The 22,130-nt window shown below is 38.3% G+C and overlaps 1 protein-coding gene across 1 annotated transcript; it reads right to left on the bottom strand.

Moving 5' to 3' along the window:
* Positions 1–14,564: 14,564 nt before the first annotated feature.
* LOC131859990 (uncharacterized) lies at positions 14,565–15,332 on the bottom strand. The gene has a single exon (XM_059214321.1). The coding sequence runs from the start codon at positions 15,330–15,332 to the stop codon at positions 14,565–14,567; it is 768 nt and encodes a 255-aa protein (XP_059070304.1).
* Positions 15,333–22,130: the final 6,798 nt, after the last annotated feature.

Here is a 22,130-nt window from a genome sequence, read left to right as displayed (position 1 = left end):
GGATGGAGATGTAGAGAGGTGGAGAGGGAAAGAGGTAGAAACCTAGAAAGGGGAAGAGAGGGTATGATGGAAATTTGATAATGTAGATAGTGGAGAGAGAATAATAATTCATAAGGAAGGGGGAGAGAGATGGGGGTAAAGAGGGATTTGGAGATAGAGAGGGAGAGTAAAAGAAAGGGAGGGAGATAACTAGAAATGGGAGGAGGAATAAGAGGAGAGATGAAATAATATATAGAGAGGAGTAAGAGGGGATTAAGGGAGAGGTAGACATGGAGGGAGTGAAATACCTAGGGAAGGAGGAGATAGAGAGGTGAGGGGAGAGACAGAAGAGAAGGAGAGAGTTCAGAAATAGATAGGCATAAAGGAGGAGGGAGAGAGAGTAGGAGAGAGAGAGAGAGAGAGAGAGAGAGAGAGAGAGAGAGAGAGAGAGAGAGATAACTAGAGAGGGGATAGATAGATAGGTGAGATAACTAGAGGGGAAAAGAGAGATGAGAGACCTAGATGGTGAGAGAGGATTGAGATAGATAGAGGGGGATAGAGAGAGGTTGCTAATGTGGTGTAGTCATGGTCGGGAGGGACCCCAATGAGATCTATCTGGACCGTGTAGCAAGAGAAAAACACAATGAAAGCAAGACAAGATGATGGAGGCAATGTAGAACTGATTGATTGTATCATGAAAACTATTTACAATCTACTGATAACATGCGAGATGGAAGATTTAGTTCACTAGCCTAATACAAACATGCTCAATTACTGTTTGGGTCTACTTTGGACTTCTTAATCTCAAGATAGATATTCTCGGTTCTAAAAACTGATTACCACAATCTAAATTACATTGATTTATATGGTGTAGAGGGATTTGGCTTGACCCAAAAGAATCAAACAATTATAAACATGATGAAACATGTAAAACCACCAAGTCAGCCTTTGTTAATAAGAGTCCTTCGAAAAATCCATAGGATGAAGTGTGGATCAAAAGGAAGGTCAACCACATGCTAAGGAATATTGGAACAACACATTGAGGCTCTGCAAGCAACAAAATGAATCCAGAAGATTCGCCAATCACAGGATAGGTTAAAGTGGTTCCGGAGTTCTAAGCTACAAAACTATTTCGGAATCCGGAATTCGGAATAGATAACTTGCCAGAATAAGGTAGATTATTATGTCCTTGATCAAAACAAAAGACAAACTGAAGAGAAATATTTTTGGCTAATGCAAGATTGCCAAGAACCAGAGAATCTTTTGTATCATAACGAGACATAGATGTAGAGGTAGATAGGTGGAGAGGAAGGGAGTGAGAAACATAGAGAGCGGAGAGAGAGGTGATGACCTAGACAATAGAGAGAATACTAGAGGAAGAGAGAATAAAAAAGAGTAGGGGAGTGAGATAGATACGGGGGTATGCATGGATGGGGAGATGGAGAGGGACAGTGGAAGAAAGGGAGGGAGATACCTAGAGAGGGGAGAGAGGTATAAGAAGAGAGACACAAGAACAAAGAGAGGAATAATAGGGGATGGACGGAGAGGTAGACATGGAGGAAGTTTCAGGAGAGAGAGAAGAGAATTAGAGAGTTCATGAATGGATAATGGTAAGGGGAGAGGGAGGGAGTGAAATAGAGAGTGGACAAATATATAGGTGAAAAACCTAGAGGGGGAGAGAGGTGAATAATGATATAGTGAGGGAGAGGCAGTGTGGTAAAGAGGGAGGGAGAGACCTAGATATGGGGAGAGAGAGGATGGAAGGGATAGGTAGTGAACAAGAGAATGGAGAGGGAGGGGAGAGAACAATAGAGGGAGAGAGATAGGTCTAGAGTTAGGGGAAGATAAAGAGAGTGTGATATAGAGATAAAGAATTCTGATAGGAGCATGCTGATTGCTAAATTTTGACATGTTGATTATTGAAATTTGATTGTCTAAAAATTTATATGATCCTCTAGAACCGAGAATCTACGTTATAATTCCTATAGAGTTGAAACCACTCTCAAGAATCATGCCAATATATACATGAAATATAACTTAAAGTATAAGAAATTATACTTCAAATTTTATATTTCATGTATATATTCTTCTCTAGGGATTGGATTTGGAACATTTACCCTTTCAAAACCTCTTCCACAATTTCCAAATGCGTAACATTTGGCAAGTACCAAATTTGGCATGCACCAAATAGGGCGAGCACTATATTTGACATGTGCCAAATAGATTGCATTGGAATATACTAGTCCTTTGGGTTGGATTGTAGTTAAAGGGAATCTAACCCAAAGGGTTGGACGACCATTTCAAGCCTAAGACATGTTTTTGTTAGAAGATTAAAAAAATTCACATATTTTTTGTCGTGCTATCCACAACTTTGCACATGTTTCAATGAAAATTAAAAAAAACACCAAAGTGACCTTAAGATCTCTCTTAGCTATCATCTTTAATTTATTTTGTTAGTGTGTCTTCTTTTGGTCAAAAACCAACATGTACTATTTTGGGTATTTTTTTTTACACATTCATTGGATTTTGAAACCACTTACATTTTTAGAACTTCAGTCCACACACCTTGAAAAAAAAGGTTTTATTTTTTATTAATTTACAATGATTTTAGGGGGGAGCAGACTCAAACTTCTATTTTTCAGGATGTGTCCACTTCAAAAATTAGTAAAAAGGCATATAATCATTAAACAATTAGCCAAAAAATCTAGTATAAACTAAAAGGTGTTAGCTAATTTCTCACCTAAGTGATTTTAAAAATTCAAAAAAAGAGGTAGACATTTTAGGGGGCCCACAATAGACGTTATCTTATGTTTTTTGCATAAAAAATAGGACCACATTTTTTGGCCCCCCTTTTTGAAACCCTTAATCTCCACCATTTTTTTTTAAATAGTAGTTTAGAAAGTGGACTCGGAGTACTTTGGCTATTTTTCTTGTTGCATCTTCAAATTTGGAGTGTAACTATGTTCATTTTGTCATCAAATTTTAGACTTTGATGATTTTTTTAAGAATGTGGCATCTTAAGACCCCCTTTTGGTACCACATCTTGGTGCACATACCCATCTTCATCACATTGAGAAACTAGAAATGTTGAATACCAAGAAATATTTCTCAATCACAAATACTTTGTGATGATAATTTATATTGTGTAGCTTTGGTGACATCTAATCATCATTCAACCTCTCAAGTTGTGCTACATCAACTCATCCAAGTTCACCGAACATAACTCATTCAAAGAAGGATCAAGTGACACATGACACTTCATCAAATATTATTCTATGTACCTAATCTATTTCATTATTGGTTAGAAATCAAAGGAGGACATGTGTCAATCTTATTGTAATTCTCTTATTGTCCAAGAAGTAGTTTTTTGTAAGAAACCCTAATTAGGGTTTTATTGTTGAATCTCAGCCATTGATCTCAAATTGATCTAAGCCTTTGAAATGTAATGATATATCTATATAAGTCTTAACTCTCTCATTTATAAGGATTAATATTTTAGTAATAAAAAATAGTTAATAGTTAATAGTTAGTGCATAAAAAGTGGCTATAGAGTAGGAGAAAAGGAGATTGTTGCCAGAGCTTATTGTAATAAACATACTTTCTTTCGGTGAAGTTTCAGCGGAGAAAATGAATGGTGATGGAACATTTAGAAAAAGATAACTGCCCATCGGATTTGAAATCTTAAGGATTTTGCAGATTCTGTCTATTAAACATAAGATAGTTCTGCTGGGCTTGGAACATGATGGTAGTTTTACATTTCTAATATCATCAAAATAATGACGACAGTTTTGCAGAATTGATCAGGGTCTCCGGAGGAAATTGAAAAAATGAAATATGAAAAATTGCAAACAAGATCCTCAAACGTAGATGTACAAGATTAAACCCTAAGTGAAAGGCAACCAAAAATAAGAAACCAAACCCCAACATTTCAATGCACAAAAGCGGAACGAAGGGACGTTTCCTACTACCAACATTGCTACGGCTTCTGCTTATCATGCAATTCCATGACCTACTTGTTTGCAGATTGAATTTTGGACTGCAAAAATTGGACTGCAAATTTTGGACTATGAATTTGGACTATGAATTCTGGACTGCGAAATTTGTACTGCGAATTTGGACTGCGAATTCTGGAGCGAATTTTGGAGCGATTTTTTTTGGAGCATTTGTTGCAGATTGTCTTCTCTCCAATATCACTGGCGTTGTCTTACATGGCCAACTGTACGAGGATATGGAGGAGTTAATCTCCTCCACGTGGTTTGCATCTTCTTTCTGTGCCCTTATTACTGTTTTGCATTTACTCTATGCCCTTATTTTTTTGCATTTACTTTCTACTTGGCGATTAATGTATTTTTTCTGCACGTTAACCTAACCATTAATCACACCTTTGGTTGCTCGTGTGACTCCTCTATAGCTTCCAATGGAGCTTGAGTCTGATGGCACTGCCATTAATTCTCCTCAACCCATCGAGTAGGCTCATTCAAGCCAAACAAAAACATTTGCCGAGACTACTAAACCTTCTGAGAAGGCTCACTCAAACCAAAAGAAAACCTTTGCCAAGACTGTTGCTCCATCTACCCATGGAGTCCACCCTAGTGTGAGATTTTCTAAGACACCTAGAGGTGAACGACCCAATGAGGAAGGTAAGAGCCCTACGATGCCCTCAAATTCTTTCTGCATTTTGCCAAATGATGAAATGTTGAAAGAAATTATTTCCGAAAAAACTAGGTTAAGTGATACTGCAATTTTTTTTGCTTGTGTTAATATTGAGAAATGCCCGCCTAGGAAATTCCTAGATGATTGGTTTCATAATCTTTGGAGTTTGAAGTTAGGGCTTAAGATTTCATTCTGTAGGCAAGTCCAGAAAGGTCTGTATTATCATTTTTAATAATCATGAATCCTAGGTTGAAATTCTTAAAAGACAATACTGGACTGTTGGGAACACCTCCTTTCATGCCCTAGCCTGGTCTTCAGAGGCTGTCAATGAGGAAGTTCTTGTGCTCTCAAGACCTAGATGGGTCATCCTTAAGGATGTCCCTCCCTTCCTATGGCATTTTCTTCCCCAGGTATTGGAAACATTTGGGAGAATAATTCGGGTTGAAAAGACGTGTTTAGTCCCTAACCTTGATGCAAGAATACTTATATCCATTAAACCTGGGGTCAACATCCCTCCTCTGCTAAACCTTAACATCAGTGATGAAACATTTTTTTGCCCTGTTGAAATACTTGGAGGACTGAACACGTATTTTTTGTGCAGAAAAGAAGGGCATCTTCAGAAGAACTGCCCAATCATCAACTGCAGGAAACAAAAAAAAAACACTAACTTAGCAGGAACATCTAAAAACCCTGGCTCCGATAAGGAGCCAATCCCTAACCCAAGCAACCTTCATTCTATTGGAAACAATGCCAACGTTAAAGATGATCCCTCCATAAGCTCAGCTCCTAGCCTCATCCCTGTTGAATTAAATCCAATGATTGTTGACACCACTATCGAACCCCTCAAACCTGCTTCCATTCCCTCCAAAAATTTTGAGGATTTGCCTTCTGATTGTTCTCAAATAGTCACATCAAGAAAACGAAGATGAAAGAATGCCCAACAACTTGCCTTAAATCAAATCTGAGATGGTGATCAAACTACTAATTAGTTGACTACTAGTAGCAAATACCCCATCACTATGAATGATGACATACTAAAAGTTTCACAAACTTCGACCACCTCCGTAGTTAAAAATATGGTTAAAAATTTAGAGAAGCTTGATTGCAGTGCTGGCGATGCTAGAATGAGTGATAACCAAGCAAAAATGGTGCTCAGGTCTGGGACCCCCAAATGATCTAAATCCACATTATTTATAGAGGCTACCCTTGATGTTAACACCTCCAAACCCATGACTACATCTTTGCTAAATGAAATTGAGGACAACCATATTATTGAAGTCATTTATGCTAATAAGGGACTAGAGGACATTAAGTCTAGCTCAATTCTCCTTGGCTTTCCAAGCTCCCAAGTACCTAGATTGAACATTGTAGAAACTGCAAATGGTAAAATTGAGCTAACTGAGCTTAGTGAGGAAGAGGATGACCTCATGAAAGGTTCCTCCATGGCTAAAAAGAAAGGCAAGCCTTTTGGCTCCAAGAATAAGAAAAAGTCTAGAGATCAAAATGGTCTCCCAAACAGTCCCTCTTAATCCCCTTTTCTCATGAAATACATCCCATGGAATATTAGAGGCTTGGAGTCACCTAATAGAAAGTTTGTTATTAAGAGGTTTCTGAATTGTCATAAACATCTAGATTTCTTGATGCTTCAAGAGCTTAAATCTATTGAGTTCTCCCTTGACACTGTGCTTGATTTTATTTGGAGAGATGCAATCAAAATATGCACCAATCATCCTAAGGGAAAGGGTGGAGTTGGTCTCCTCATTAACCCTAAGTGGGAAAATCACATTAGGAATAGGGGCATCTCCCCTTCTAACAGAGTGGCTTGGGCCTCCTTGGATATCAGAGGCTCCTGTTTTGGGATATGTTCTATAAATGCACCTAATGATCATAGGGAAAGAGTGTCCCTCTAGAATTGGCTGGAAGCCCTTCCAAGTATCCCCTGGGTCATGGCTGGAGACTTTAACATGATTGAAAACCAAGATGATAAGGCCGGGGGTATCCCTTTTGAATGGAAGTGCCAAGAGAAACCTCACTGGGATAGATTTAAACAACACATGAAGCTATTTGACCCCCTTGAGGGCAGAAAATCTGAATCCTCTGCCCTATGGTACACTTGGTGCAACTTTTAGCAAGGCCCCAGCTGAATTTACTCTAGATTAGACAAGTTCTATGTTAATAAAAACTTCTTCTCCTTCTCCCCTAACCACTTGGGGAACTCGGTGGTTGTTCTGGCAGTAACCTTATCTAACCATTTTCCTATCATTGTTGTCATCAATACTAGGAACTCCATCCCTAACAACAATCCTCTCAATAAGAAGTTTATCCTTAATACCTCCCCACTAAATGACAAGGATGCCCTAACTGCCATTAAAATGGTTAGACTCTTTAACATGCACTCTCAACATCCCCAATCCCACACCCTCCGATGGAACATAAATTTCTCCTCTTGGCAAAAAATATTCCAAACTATAGGCCATAAGAAAGCCAAGGATCTCAGGCTTGTGGAAAAAACTCTCACTAATCGACTCCAGTCCTTGGAGCATGAAATACAATTACATCCTTCCTCCTCTGTCCTGGCGGAATGGGTAGCTTAGGCTAGAGACATTCTTAGGAAACATCAATAGGTCAAAATAAAGGGTGGCCTCATCAGAGCACGTAATCATTGGCTCAAATTTGGAGATAAAGGCTCTGAAGTCTTCTTCAATCTCCTTAAACAAAAACAAAATAGAGAAAAAATTGACAGAATCATAGTTGAGGATAAGGAACTCCTGAACATCAATGAGATCAAAGATGCTTTTGAAATGTTTTATAAAACCCCCTTTACCTCAGAAGATAGTGAAGCCTCAAAAGAGGCTAGAAATAGGTGCAGTAACATTATCCCAAAAAGAATCTCTGAGGTAGAAGCTCTTCCTCTCAAGACCAAAATCTCTATGATAGAAATTGGTGATGCCATTAAAGCCCTCAAGGATGATAAGGCCCTAGGCCTCGATGGACTTCCTACTAAGTTTTACAAAACCAATATTGAGTGGGTCACCAAAGACCTTTATGACATATACACCGAAGTGTTTGATAGTGGCACCCTTGGGGTGTCCATCAATAGGGGCATTGTTAAACTTATCCCAAAAGATGGGGACAAAGCCCTCATAAAAAATTGGAGGCCAATTACTCTCCTCAATGTTTCTTATAAAATCTTGGCCAAAGCCCTAGCCTCTCGCCTTGAGAAGATACTTCCCAAGTTCATCTGCTCTACCCAAACAGGATTCATTAAAGGAAGGTATATCTTGGAGAACCTTGTCACTAGTTGGGAATCTATGGAATGGGCCAAAACTTTAAATCAAGATACTACCATGTTCCATGTAGACTTTGAGAAGGCCTATGATAGGGTGGAATGGGACTTCATCCTCATGATGCTCAAAGCCTTTGGTTTCCCTAGCGAGTTCTATAAATATGTCCAAATTCTCCTCAAAGATGCCTTTGCCTTGGTTGAAGTTAATGGATCACTTTCCCAATCTATTCGTCTTTCTAGATCCATTAGACAGGGTTGTCCCCTCACCCCTTCTCTGTTTGTCATTGCCTCAGACACCCTCTTTTACCACTTAAAAGATGATACCCTATCCCCTAAAGGTCATGGCATTACGATGCCAAATGACTCTGAATTTCTCAACATACAATTTGTTGATGACACCATGCTCTTCCTGGAGCTCTCTAGGCATAACATTGACTCCCTCAATCAAAAGCTTGCAACCTTTGGTAGAGGCTCTTGTGCTCGTATCTCCAATTCCAAGTATATCCTACTTGGGTAGAACAAGGAACCCCTGGACTGGCTTCAGTAGGTTGGATACTCATGGGGAGGACCCAATAAAATAGTCAAGTACCTTGATACCCCTTTTTATGTCTCTCCCTCTCTCAAGGATATGTGGATTTGGTTCAAACAAAAGATTGACAAAAAACTTAATAAATGGGACAATAGGATTCTATCCCTGGCTGGTAGGATCCAAGTCTGCCAAAAAATCCTCTCCTCCTATAGTTTGTACTACTCCTCTATCTAGATGTTCACTAACTACCAAGTTTATGAGATCCAAAAATCTATCAGGCGCTTCCTTTGGTCTGATGGTAAGGGTAAAAGAAAGGCCCACGTGGTCAAATGGCTCTGGTGCCACATAGATAAGAAACTTGGTGGGCTGGGACTTAAGGATCTTAGAATGCAAGGAGTTTCCCTGGCTGCCAAGTGGATATTTCATGCACTGGAAGGACAAGAACCCTGGAAGATCCTTGTCAGAAATAACATACAAAATGGCGTCCCCAAGTCTGCCAAATCTTGGAAAACCCTCCCCTTTAGTGATCTGATAGCAAGTGGATTCTCTGTCTCTGTTCAAGGCACTTGGGTGTTTAAATCCATCTGGAAAGCCTGGGAGCATGTGCGTAAACTTATTACCAACTCTAATATTGATCGTAATAATACTCTGCATGGGGAAAGGTCAATATGGTGGAATCTCTACCATAACTCTAAATCCCTCACTTTAACCCAAGGCTGCTCTACTAGGAATTGGTATAATAAAGGCATTAAATACCTCATGGACATCTTGGAACATGATAATCTCATCACCTGGGAGGACCTTAGCAATAAGGTCAGCATCCCTGCCTCACATAAGAGAACCTACAATATGATTAAAAATGCTTGTGCTTGTCTAGATCTTCCTAGGAACACCGATGTAGATGCTCACAGATACCTCTCATTTCGATGGAAGGATGGCTCCCTCCTCTCCAAGGTCAAAGCCAAGTCTATCTACAAAGTGCTCACTCATGATGCCATGGTGATCGATCATATTAACTCCCTCTGGTATGTTGACCTTAATACATCTACTTGGTAGAAAACATTTGAAAAACTATGGAAGTCCCCCACCCCCCTAAAATCAAATGCTTCAGGTGGAAACTAATGTTGGATAGACTACCTATTAGGAATAAAATTGGTGCCTTCGACCTATGCTCTATATGTAGGAAGTCTGAGACTATGCGACACATCTTTTTTTATTGCATTTTTGCTAGAGAGGTCTGGCTGATGTTTGGAATTTCCATTACTGTACATGTTTGTACTCTTGATATTATTGCTGGATTCATTCATGACCTCAAGAAGGATGCTAACCTATTTTGGAAAATTCTCTCTTCTTTCATACTTTGGTTTATTTGGAAGCTTAGAAATGAGGAAAAATTCCAAGGTACCGATAGGACTCTTACTGGGTTTTTTAAGAAACTCACACATTATAAAATTGTTGTGCAGGTATGTTTTTTGATGAATGTTGAGAGGGAGAAGCTGTTGCATTTCCTTAGGGATGGGCGGGCAACCATGTTCATATACGAGATGAAGGATAGCTTTGAATGGGCTAGAATTGCAGAGAACCAGACTACATTCAATGAGGCTCTAAAGAAACTGACCAAGGAACTGAGGGACAATACAGGTCCCTAGTTTGGTAAGCTCAAAATGTTTACCCAGGTCCTAGAGCGGAAGAAGGTGGTGTGGACGGAAGGGCCACAAGGATGGACAACATGGATGGAAAACCAGGATGAGATTTTGCAATAGGTGTCCAGTAGCCTCTAGTTGATGTATATGGTTCACTGTATATACTCTCTCTCGTAACGCTTTTTTTTTTTTGTAGGAGGCTATTTTTGTTCAGTCAGATAATCCCACTGGTTAATGGCTAAGGCTTTGCCTCCCACCTCGCTTTTTTATAAACTCTCCTTATTTTGGTCTCTCGATATTTAATATTAAAAAAGAATACAAATAACTACATATAAACACTAAAAAGTTCTCATATGCTCATGCCCACCCTCAATAAAAAATTGTCACATCATATCAGATACTCAAATGAGAGGCCACTCAATGAAAACTTGGCAGTTTTATTTTCTTTTCGATTTATTCTCATTGTTTTCATCATCCTTTGACACACACAAACCATCATATCAAACATATTCTTGCAAATCTCATTCTGTCATATCAAACTCATTCTTGCAAATCTCACTACTGAAAAGGTGATGCCATCAACTTTAATAATCACAGGAAGAATATGTTGTCACCGAACAAAGTATTCCATTTTATCTTCCATGTAATCCTCTTATCTTATTCCCATTATAAATGGTCAACAGTTTCATTTAATCTATACTACATGCTTTTTTGGTACAGTCACTTTCTTGCATGATTTAATGTTGCAGAGCATGCTATTGTGCCAAGAATGATTTTCCCACAGAACTAAAGTTAAAGTTATTTGTGGGGAAACCATTATTGGCATAGGAACCTATTTTGCTTCTTACACAAGATCTCACATCAGGAGGGCTCTAGTTGCTTGAAGGATACTCAAAGTTAAAAGATAGTTTAGTCTGATAGTTGTATTTTTCTTGAATTTGATATATATTCATTGAAAATTGTCACAATCATAAGAAAGTTTTGTATATTATTTTTAAAAGTTGTGAGAAAATTTGTATGAATTTATATTGAAGATTATAGATGATTTCTCATGGATGTACATGTGTAGTTGGTGATTTGTCGATGTTAGATTTTACAATTTTATTTATGATTATTATTTATTTGAATTCATGTTTAAATATTTATTAAAGTAGATATATAGTATGCAACATTATTTGTAAAGTATTTTCTTATAAAAATGTCTGTATAGTCAATTATAATTAAAATACCATTTTGAAAGTAAATAAGTATTTTATAATGTATTTTTCTGGTTTATATATTTTTTTTTTGGAAAAAGGAGGGGTAAAAATTTATTCAATCAATCCAAGTTACAGATCACAGGCCGAGGGCCCAAAGAAACACTACATACTCTTGTCCTCCAGTAACATCTGATCAATGATCTCACAATACTCAAAAGGTAACTCATGCCTACTATTAATATCCCATCTACCCACATTCTCTGAGGCCCACTTTGCCAGGCAATCTGCCACTCTGTTCCATTCGCGAGGGATATAACGAAAGGAGACAGAGTCCAAGTACCTACAGAGACTAAGAGTTTGTCTGGCCAAAGAGGCAAGTTGCCAACTAACATCTTCCAATTTCTGGTTATTCAACATATCCACAACAATCTGAGAGTCAGACTCACAGATAATCTTCCACCACCCTAATGAGCATCCCCGCTCAATAGCAACCTTAATAGCCAGGGCCTCCATTAGATTATTAGACTGTTGACCCTTATAAACAGACAGGAGAAAGACCGCGCCACCATCATCACCTCTACCAATAGCCCCAATACCAGCATGACCAGGGTTCCCCCGCGAAGACCCATCCGTATTGATCTTCAGGAATCCCGTCGGGGGAGGAGGCCACCTCCCATCTCGACTCACCCTCTTCTTACCATGACTTGGTCTTTTCCTGAGACTGCATCCCTGACAGCTATCTCCCAGATTCAGATTCCTCACAATAGCTTGATCCCCAGGATCTATATAGGCAGACATATCACACTTAGCATAAATCGACTCCTGGAGCCTATTAAGAATTAGCTTCCACACTTGGGAGCTTCCAAGTTTGGAGCCACAAAAGATTCTGCAATTCCTTTCCAGCCAGAGGTTCCAGAGGATGAAGATCGGACCAACTAACCAGGCAGCCTGTAAGAAAGAAGTCTTCGCAGGAGGTCTGCCCAAGCTTTCCCAGAAGTCAATAAGAGAAGTGGCATGAATACAACCCTGACACCAAGCCTCCCACCATCGATGCCATATCTCTCTTGAAAAGGGGCAGAGGAAAAACAAGTGGGAGACACACTCCTCATTGTGCATACAAAGAACGCAAACAGAAGGTCCCTGAAAACCTCGTTTGCGTAGATTCTCCCAAGTGAGGCATTTCTCCTGAGCCAACAACCATAAGAAGAAGTTACACTTGGGCCACGAAAATCTGCTCCAAACCTTCTTCCACCAGTGCACATCAGCTAGACCATGAAGGTTCCTGTCGAGAATTGCATAGCCTTGAGCCACTGTGAATTTACCTTTAGGACTTGGACTCCACGCCAAGTTGTCCCTCCCACTGAGAGACCTGCAAAACCTATCCTCCAGAACTCTAGATAGAAGGGCTCGGTCCTCATTAGCACCACCCAACGGCCACTCCTGAGAGTCCTTCCAACAAGTCATCTCAACCGACCCCAGACGCTTGACAGCCTTAAAATGCTCCACCTTAATCCATCTAGCATTAATAAAAGTTTGGGAGAGGGGAGAAGCTGGGGAAAACTAGAAAGAATGGGGGGATGACCATCCCATGAGTCCTGCCAAAACAAAGTATCCGAGCCTTTGTTACAAATCCATAAGAGACCCTCCTTGACAAGTTGGGCACCCCTCTTAAGAGTATCCCAAATACAAGAGCCTTTACCCACCAAAGGAAGACGTGGAACCTCAGAGCAATCAGCACTAGGAAAGTACTTGTGGGTAAGAATCTTGGCCCACTCTTGATCTTGACTGTTACACCATCACCAATACAGTTTAGCAGCCAAAGCCGTGACAACATGCGCCATCGAGTGAAGCCCAAGACCCCCCGCCTGTTTCGGCCTGCACACATGCTCCCATTTGACCAGGCTCCACTTTGAGGATAGAAAACTACCAGACCAAAGGAATTGCCAAGATAATGCATCAAAATCCCTCACAAAACTAGAAGGGGGAATCTGAACACAACACCTGTATATGGGAAGAGACTGCACCACAGTCTTAAGCAGAACCAATCTCCCAGTAGAAGATAACCATCTGCAAGTCCAGTGACTAACCTTACTCCTGAGTTTATCCAAAATCCCCTGCCAGTAATCCTTCCGCTGAGCCCCCAAGGACAAAGGGACCCCAAGGTACATCAGAGGAAGGGAGCCAATTTGGAACCTAAGAATTCTAGCAATCCTATTCTGAATGAGCCGAGGAGTGTTAAAGAAATAAATAGACGACTTATCATCATTAATTTTCTGACTTGAGGCTTTCAAATAGGTATCTAAAGCTCTCCTGATATTCACTGCCTCACTGATTCTAGCCAAGCCCATCAATCTAGTATCATCCACAAACTGAAGATGAGAATACGAAGGAAGGGTATTATTCCAACTCCAACCTTGGATAAAGCCCTGCCTCACCTGAGCTTTTAAAAATCTGCCAAGACCCTCTGCCATGATGATGAATAAGTAGGGAGATAGGGGGTCTCCTTGCCGAAGTCCCCGAGAGGCACCAAATAGCTCAGAAGGTTCTCCATTAATAAGAACTGAGAAGGAGGCCGAGGTCACACAACTAAGAACCCAGTCGACCCATTCCACTGCAAACCCAAAAGTCAAAAGAATTTTTTGTAAGAACTCCCAACTCACCCGATCATAAGCCTTGGCCATGTCAAGTTTAATGAACATAGCTTTCTCCTTAGAAGTGGCCATAGAGTTGACAGCCTCTGTTGCTATCACAACTCCATCTAAAATTTGTCTTCCGTCAACAAAGCCACCCTGTTCAGCAGAGATCAACGAACCGAGGAATGGCTTGAGCCTCTCAGCAATCAATTTGGTGATGATCTTGTAGACCACGTTACATAATGCTATAGGCCTGAATTGATCCAACCGATTAGCCCCTTCCTTCTTAGGTATGAGAGCCAAGAAGGTGGAATTCAAAGACTTCAGCATCTGTTTATTCCTGTATGATTCCTGGACCACATCTAGGAGATCATACTTTACTATCTCCCAGAATTCTTGGAAGAACTCAATCGGAAACCCATCTGGACCAGGGGCCTTACCTTTCTTCATATTGAACACAATTTTCTCCAATTCTGGAAGCAAGATAGGGCTTAAGAGGGCACCATTCATATCAGCAGAGACTAGGTGAGGGATACAGTCTAAGATGACTCGCTCCTCAGGCCCAGTACCAAGATCCTCCCTAGAAAAGAGATCAGAGAAGTAGTTGACTGCTTCCCTAGAAATATCTTCACAAGAAAAGATCTAAGTTCCATCCGTTAAGACAAGAGAGGAAAGAGAGTTCCCATCCCTGCGAGCCTTAACAGAGTTGTGGAAAAAAGCAGTGTTCCTATCCCCCTCCTGAAGCCAATCAATACAAGATTTCTGCTTCCAGAAAATCTCCTCCCGAAGCTCCCATTCTTCCAACTCCTTAAGAGCCAGGGACTCTGCTTCACTCATCCCAGAATCCAAACCATGGTCCCGAATCTGGCGGGTAATGGTATCTAGCCTGGTTTGAGCAGCAGTCTTCTGAACATGTAGATAACCAAAGCATTGTTTATTCCATCTCTTAAGCCTATACTTCACATGTTGAAGCCTTTTACTAAAGGTATACATGGCCGTACCATGATCAGGCATCCCCTCATACCACCAATCCCCCATAAGATCAGGTAAAGACAAGTCTCTGAGCCACATCAATTGGAATTTGAAAGAGGGATTCTTGGTGACCCTGTATGACGTGATGGAAAGCTTAACAGGCCAATGATCTGATCCCCTCCAGTCAAGAATTTCAGAACTAGTGATCCACCTATTGTCCATCCAATAGCATGAAACCAAAAATCTATCAAGCCTTTCCGAGATAGCCTCACCACCACATCTCCGATTATTCCAAGTAAAGACACCATTAGTTGGTTTCACATCAATGAGAAACAATGAGCCAATCATATCTCTGAGTAGGTTTGAAGATTGGTCTAGCCTAGCAAGCCCTCCCCTCTTTTCTTCCAGACTAATGACTGCATTAAAATCACCTGCCATAATCCATGGGAGATAAGGTTCCAAGGATCGGATGAATCTAATATGGCCCCATAGCTGGGATTTACCTGCAAAATCCGTGGGAGCATAAATATTGGATAAGAAACACCTTTCTCCATTCCCAAAGCTAGTGGCAATCAAAGACATGGAAGACCGACTGGAAATCCACCACAAAGGGGAGATTTTCCTTGGGTCCCAGAAGCAAGCCACCCCACCTGAACTATTCAAGGCACCCACCCCCTACCAAGAGCCCTGGGGCCAAATATAAGCAGCACACTTAGCTAATCCATCCAATGAAAGCTTGGTTTCCTGAAGAAAGACCATATCAGGTGACTGAGACTCAATTAATCTGCGAAGAGCCTTTTGTCTAGGGATGCTTTTCAACCCCCTTACATTCCATGATAGCACAATCATTTATGGGGGTGAGAGAAATGAGAGTCAATGGGTCTCACAGACCCAGACTCAACCAAATTTTCACCCATTATCTTCACTTTCTCCTGATCCGTCTTCCTGCCACTTTTTGACGGTTTATCTAAAGGCCCCTTTTTGAAGGGTTTCTGATGAATGCCTAAAGCAAGAGAAGCCTTATTACTCTTTCCAGAATCAGATGTCCCCTTAGACCTAAGGGGGTCAGTGGCCACCAAGGCTGGGCCCTACAAACCCTGTGAGCCACGAAGATCCCCGGTATCCTGAACAGGAGGGAGCATCTCAATAACCAACTGCTCGGCTTGTAGGTCCCCTGTAAATGGATTCTAATCCTCTCTCTGCATATCCCCTACTTGAATCTCCTGCTGATTTTTGTCCTCAGAAGAGAGCTCGACTGGGACACCTTCCTCTTGAACCAAGTCTCCAAGAGCCTCAAACCTGTTAAAGGTGTCGTCAGTCCGCCTATCCAGCCAGGTTCTCTTCTTACCTTTGCCCTTGCTACGAGATTTAACCTGTGTAAAACCCTCATTGTCAACAGGTCCATTAGATACTGTAGCCTTTCCCTTGTCCTCCCTAGGGGGAACTAGAGCATATGAGGAGGGGATCTTATACCTGGGACATCTTCGAAATAGATGCCCATGTTCATGGCAGATCCTGCATCTAAATGGTAGGGTCTCATAATCCAACTGCTGGATCCAGGAAACTGAGCCCATACAAATCTCCAAAGAATCTGGCAACGGATTATTCAAATCAACTTCTACACAGATACGAGCAAAAGAAATTACCTTATGATCTTGAGTCTGTGTAGCTGATCCCACAGGTTTTCCCAGAAGCATAGAGATTGAGTGTAGAATATCTTCCCTCCAGAATTCCAAAGGAAGCCTCGACAAGCGAACCCACACCGGAACCCGAGAGGGGATTTCTTCAGCAGAGTTAAAGCCCGTGTGCCAGGGTTTGATGAATAGCCCCACCTGGTTAAAGAAATAAGGGCCACCTTCAAAAACCTTATTCCTATCCAACATGGATGAGAAGATAACCAAAAAGTAATTATTGGCTGCTAATAGAATTTCCATATCTCCTTCTAGGTTCCACACCCGACAGGCCCAGGAATCCAACACTGGTAATGAAAGACGGAGGCCCAGAAATTTGCAGCTAAGAGCGTGATTACTCCAGTACTCGACATCCTCTGAAACCTGTTCAGGTTGAATGACCAAAATTGGCCGGATCTCAGCTTTCTATAAACATCCATTAATTTTATGAAGTCGGAGTTTCCCGTTCGACGAGGGTTATCCTTCCCCCGATTGTGAGTTACCATTCAGAGCCCTACTACAGGCATGCACCCCCGAAGCTGGCTCACCCATCTCCAAATCTCCATCGGTAGGCCGAGGAGAAGCAAAACCATGATCTCCCATTCACCCCGAGCCTGGATATAGCAGGCACCAAGGCAAAGACGGGGCAAAAACCCCTCAAGCTCCCACTATCGCAGGTCCCTTCCTACACCGCAGCAAAAACAAACAAGCAGGCTGCCATCCAAAACCCACGGCCAAAGAGGATCAGATGCCCAGAACCAGCGAATGCCCACTCAGCAGCAGGCCACGCACCCCAAAGCACGCGCAAAACAACACCGAAGGGATCAGAGGAAACGCAGGTCGAGCTAGGGCACGCAGGCCCTAGCAGACCAAGTATCGCCCTCGGCCGCCATCTTCCGGATCCTCTTTGAGAAGTGACTTCAAGTTGCTTAGGAATGTGACCATTTTTCTGGTTTATATATTAATAACATAAAAAAAAATTTTATAATATTCAAAGTAAAATAATATATAAACCAAAAAAATACATTATAAAATACTTATTTACTTTCAAAATGGTATTTTGATTATAATCGACTATACAAACATTTTTATAAGAAAATACTTTACAAATAGTGTTGCATACTCTATATCTACTTTAATAAATATTTAAACATGAATTCAAATAAATAATAATCATAAATAAACTTGTAAAATCTAACATAGATTATGTTGTTTTCAATGAAGAATAGTAAAGTTTAGTTCCTTGTAGTAGCTCATATATTAATAATCTTATTCTTTTATGTTTTAAATGTTTAAGAGAATGTTTGTTATTTAATAAAATTTATTTTAATTATGCAATTGATTTAAAATTGATACTAAAAATACATATCATTTGTATAGAATATAAATATCATACATATGCATACTTTGAATTTTTCATGTTTTAGTTTAAAATTGTCCTTTGAATGATATATTTAAAAAAGAGTGTTCAATGAAAGATAGTCTAATTTAGTAGCAACTTATCATAGCTCAGAATTATATATCAAATGAAAGTAAAAATAATACTATCTTAGTTTAATTAACTTAAATTTATCTTCATAGGATTACAAAAGACTAATAATAATCTTAACTCAATACACATCCAAATTACTCGTGCTCTATCAATGACTTCTTACAACAATAAATATCAACACTACAATGTTGTGAAAAGGATAAATATTATAAGAATTTTTCAAGGAAGATATTGGATTCAAAATTGGTTATTCTAATGTTGAGGAAGAAGGAGAAAATCAAGAGAAATAATTTGAGGGGCAAGCTGAGGAAGATAGCAAGGATGATTATGAGGAAGACCAAAAAGGGGAGAGGAGCGGTTCTTAGTCAATTTTTTTGTCTAGCAAGGAAGAAGGGTTTCAGGATATAGGGAAAAAGATAGATAGTGAGGATAAATATTGTATTAATATTGTTTGGGTCTAGGTGGCATGTTTACAAATAAGAATGAGAGATCAAGAGACTACCTAGAAATCAATCATTTTTATGAAAAAATGAAAAGAATGGAGTTGACACTAGGTAATAACATCTTTGTGACTAAAGGGATAATGTAAAAGGCAATCAAGGGGATGATGTCAATCCATTTCTAAATAAAAAAAGTAGAGCAAAAAGTAGGACAAAGATAAGTAGCCTTAGAGGATTGTGGATAAGGATAACAAATTAAAGATTAAAGATGATTGGAGGATTCGTTTGACTCCCTTATAGAAAAATGGAACCTCATCAAATGAGGTTCTTTCACCCTTGTTGCTACTATTTCCTTTCTATTGTTTCTATGTTATGGTTTTTTGTTTCTCTAGTTATGTTATCTCTATGGGCCTTTGTTCTTGTTCTTAGTTTGTAATAGGCATGTATGCCACTTTGGGTTTCCTAGACTTCACCTATGTCCTTAGGCATGTGTTCTTATTTTTGGGTTTTGACACTGTCCTACATTTCCATCATGTCTCTCTCATCTTTCTTTGATGTTGTTGTTGTGATCTTCAATAATAGAGCACTTTCCCTACTAATTTAATAAAAAACACTATAATGTTGCCTCAAGTTTTACACATAGACATGATTTAAACCCTCTCTAGCTTCTTCCTAATAACTACTTAGACATTTATTTAAAGCTACCTTCAAGAGTTGTTATCTAAATCATCCCTCATGAGTTTTAACTACTTTTTAATAGAGAAAATTTGATGGTTCCATTCTCTCATTTGGACCTAGCACAGTACCTTAACATCTATTTCCTTTTCACTCTTGATTGAATAAACTTTGTTTTATCTTGGGCAAAATGTCCATTATTTTCTCTACAAGATAATAAGTCCTATTTAACTACACAACCAATACCAAATAGCCCAAATAAAAAATAACTACCTATAAAATTATGAACAATTACCACCTTAAGAAAATATATAGTTGCCAAACTATAATAAGTTTTACTGTCATTATAGGAAGAATAATAGTTGTCCGAAAGATAAAATAACTACCTATAAAATTATGAACAATTACCACCTTAAGAAAATATATAGTTGCCAAACTATAATAAGTTTTACTGTCATTATAGGAAGAATAATAGTTGTCCGAAAGATAATGACTAAATTCCTAATATCGCCCTAGTAAGAAAATAAAATTATATATCCCCATTACAAAAATAAATTATTGCTAAATGGAATAAGGTTGTTAATCATTGTTCGTAGAGTAATAAAATTATTTGACCTAGATAAAAGACATGCTAAGTATCCATAAGAATCAATATTATTATGATTTATCACTCACATCTATGGATTTTTCCTTACTATTGAAGGCATTCTACATTCTATAGAAGTCATTGTGATTGTTGAAGTCATACCAAATATTACCAAAGGTGATAGTTACTAATAAACTTATTTATTGTTGATGTCACACAAGATCATGTTTGCAAAGTGACTTAACATAATATTGTTGAAGCGAGGATGATGTTGTAAAGGTACAAACATATTCTATTTTGTTGGCAATTCAACTGGAAAATTCTTAGACCTTATGTTACTTCTATAAGTATGCAATTTATTCCTCAAAGACCCACATACAAATATAACATTTTTGTATTCAGCTTTACTCTATTTTTGAGTGATAAAATATTTATTACAAACTTGGATGATATTTTGAGAAATCTTATGAAGATATTACCCAAAAACTGAAGTTGAGTGGTACAATTACCATTTCAAAATCTATACACAAGGTATAACTATAATGATAAAAGCCACTAAAATAGTAATTTATTTTACTATATTTTGTATCTAATTGAGCATTTATTTAAGTATGTGTTTTTACATTATGTAACCCCTTATTATAATATATTTTATCCTTATCTATTTTATTTTTCCCATGGCCATATATTTTCTCATTTCCCATGTGTTTCTTAAACCTTAATTAATGTTTATAACTTCACCTTATGTTTTCATACTTCTCTTTTGAACCACCTTTCCCCATCTTTTTATTTCATCCCATGTATCAACTTTGTGTGAAACCATTTCCATCATTTTTTATACTTCCCTTGTTACCTTTCTTAATACTTTTGGTCAACAAGAATTAGAAAACAAGATTGCCACCCATTTTTTTCCATAATCTTCCCTATTTTTTAGGTTAATAGTTAATGAAATAACTAGTATACTTTTTCCAATCATTTTCCTAAACCCTTTAAAAGTCTATAAATATACCCCTATTTTTCTCATTTTATACTCAACAATGATTATGTCCTTATTCTCTTAAGTTATTTCTAGCCAGTCTTTCAGATTTTTTCCTAAATCTTGGAGGTTAGAGCCCCTTACAATATTGTATTATTTTGGAGCTTCATTTTATATTATTTTTATAGCTATTAGTGGATCCTAGCTTATAACTTCATGTCCTATTTCCTCCCTTCATTCTATAACATTTTTCTATCAACTTTTCTCTCCCATAGCCTTTATATCCTCATTTTCCCTTTCCATTTGTACATCCTCTCACCCTTCCATCATCCCTTATCCTTCCCTTTCTCTCTATTTATTTTTTCATTGAGTTTCCCTTATCTTTCCCTTGTTTTTGTTTCCATTTTCTAGGGGTTTATCTAATACTAATAGGTTTTGTGTTTCCATTCATCATAGCCAATCTATCTTCTTGTTTCTAATAGTTTGTGTTACAATATTTTTGTATGAGTTGTAGTTGTGAATATATATTGTAAAACCCACAAGGGTGTTAATTTATCAAATCTACACTTCAAACTCTCATATTTTTATGTAAACATCTTAAGTTTGTCAATTATGAAAAATGATTATAAACAATTATAGATCTTAAAATAATTTAACTCTTTATGACACATGAAATTTATAAACCCATTTGTCACATATCATCTCCTGGGAACTTTATACTTTATAGAAAATGTCCTTTGTCTATTTTATGCATTTGAATCCTTTATAGTCTCTAATTATACTAAGTAGAACAAGGTTCAATTTAGAGATTAGCATTTTAAATTCCAATTTTTTTTGTTTGTCTAAATTATCCTTTTATTATGTTAGTTTCTCTTTTTCTATGAAAAGAGTTGTTATGTGAAAAACAATTTTCTAAATAATTTCAAGATTCTTCACTCTCTATACATGATAGGGATAGGTGGCCAATTTCAAGGAATGCTTATGCACACTTGGCAGATATTTAATCTAACAACCTATAAATTATTCTAAAGGCTCAAAAAATTTCTAAAAAACTTAATTTATACAGTTTCTCACTTTCTAATGCATAAAATATATTTTCTTCTCTCTACTAGTTTAGTATTATAGTTAGGCATCCTTAGATTAGTCTCTTATCTAGTTATCAGTCATAGCTCTAGTTCTACTCAATTATGGTTAGAGAAGCTATAAATTATTTATCTTTTAATTAATATTTATTTATTAAAAAATGAACATAACAATAATTTAGCCCCTCTTTTCATTTCTTTCATTTAATGAACCGTTTAAATTATCTTACTTCTTCTTTCTAAATTTCATGTGTTATATTATATTCAATATTTATTAGGTATGAATTATTTAGAATATATATTATCTTTTCTTTT

Source organism: Cryptomeria japonica, chromosome 11 (genome assembly GCF_030272615.1).
Source record: "Cryptomeria japonica chromosome 11, Sugi_1.0, whole genome shotgun sequence".
In the NCBI taxonomy this organism is placed as follows: domain Eukaryota; kingdom Viridiplantae; phylum Streptophyta; class Pinopsida; order Cupressales; family Cupressaceae; genus Cryptomeria; species Cryptomeria japonica.
This window is presented reverse-complemented; position numbering and strand designations above follow the sequence as displayed.

Bases quoted from the DNA above. Each gene is read 5' to 3' on its own strand.
- LOC131859990 (XM_059214321.1), bottom strand. From the start codon at position 15,332: ATGGCAGGTGATTTTAATGCAGTCATTAGTCTGGAAGAAAAGAGGGGA.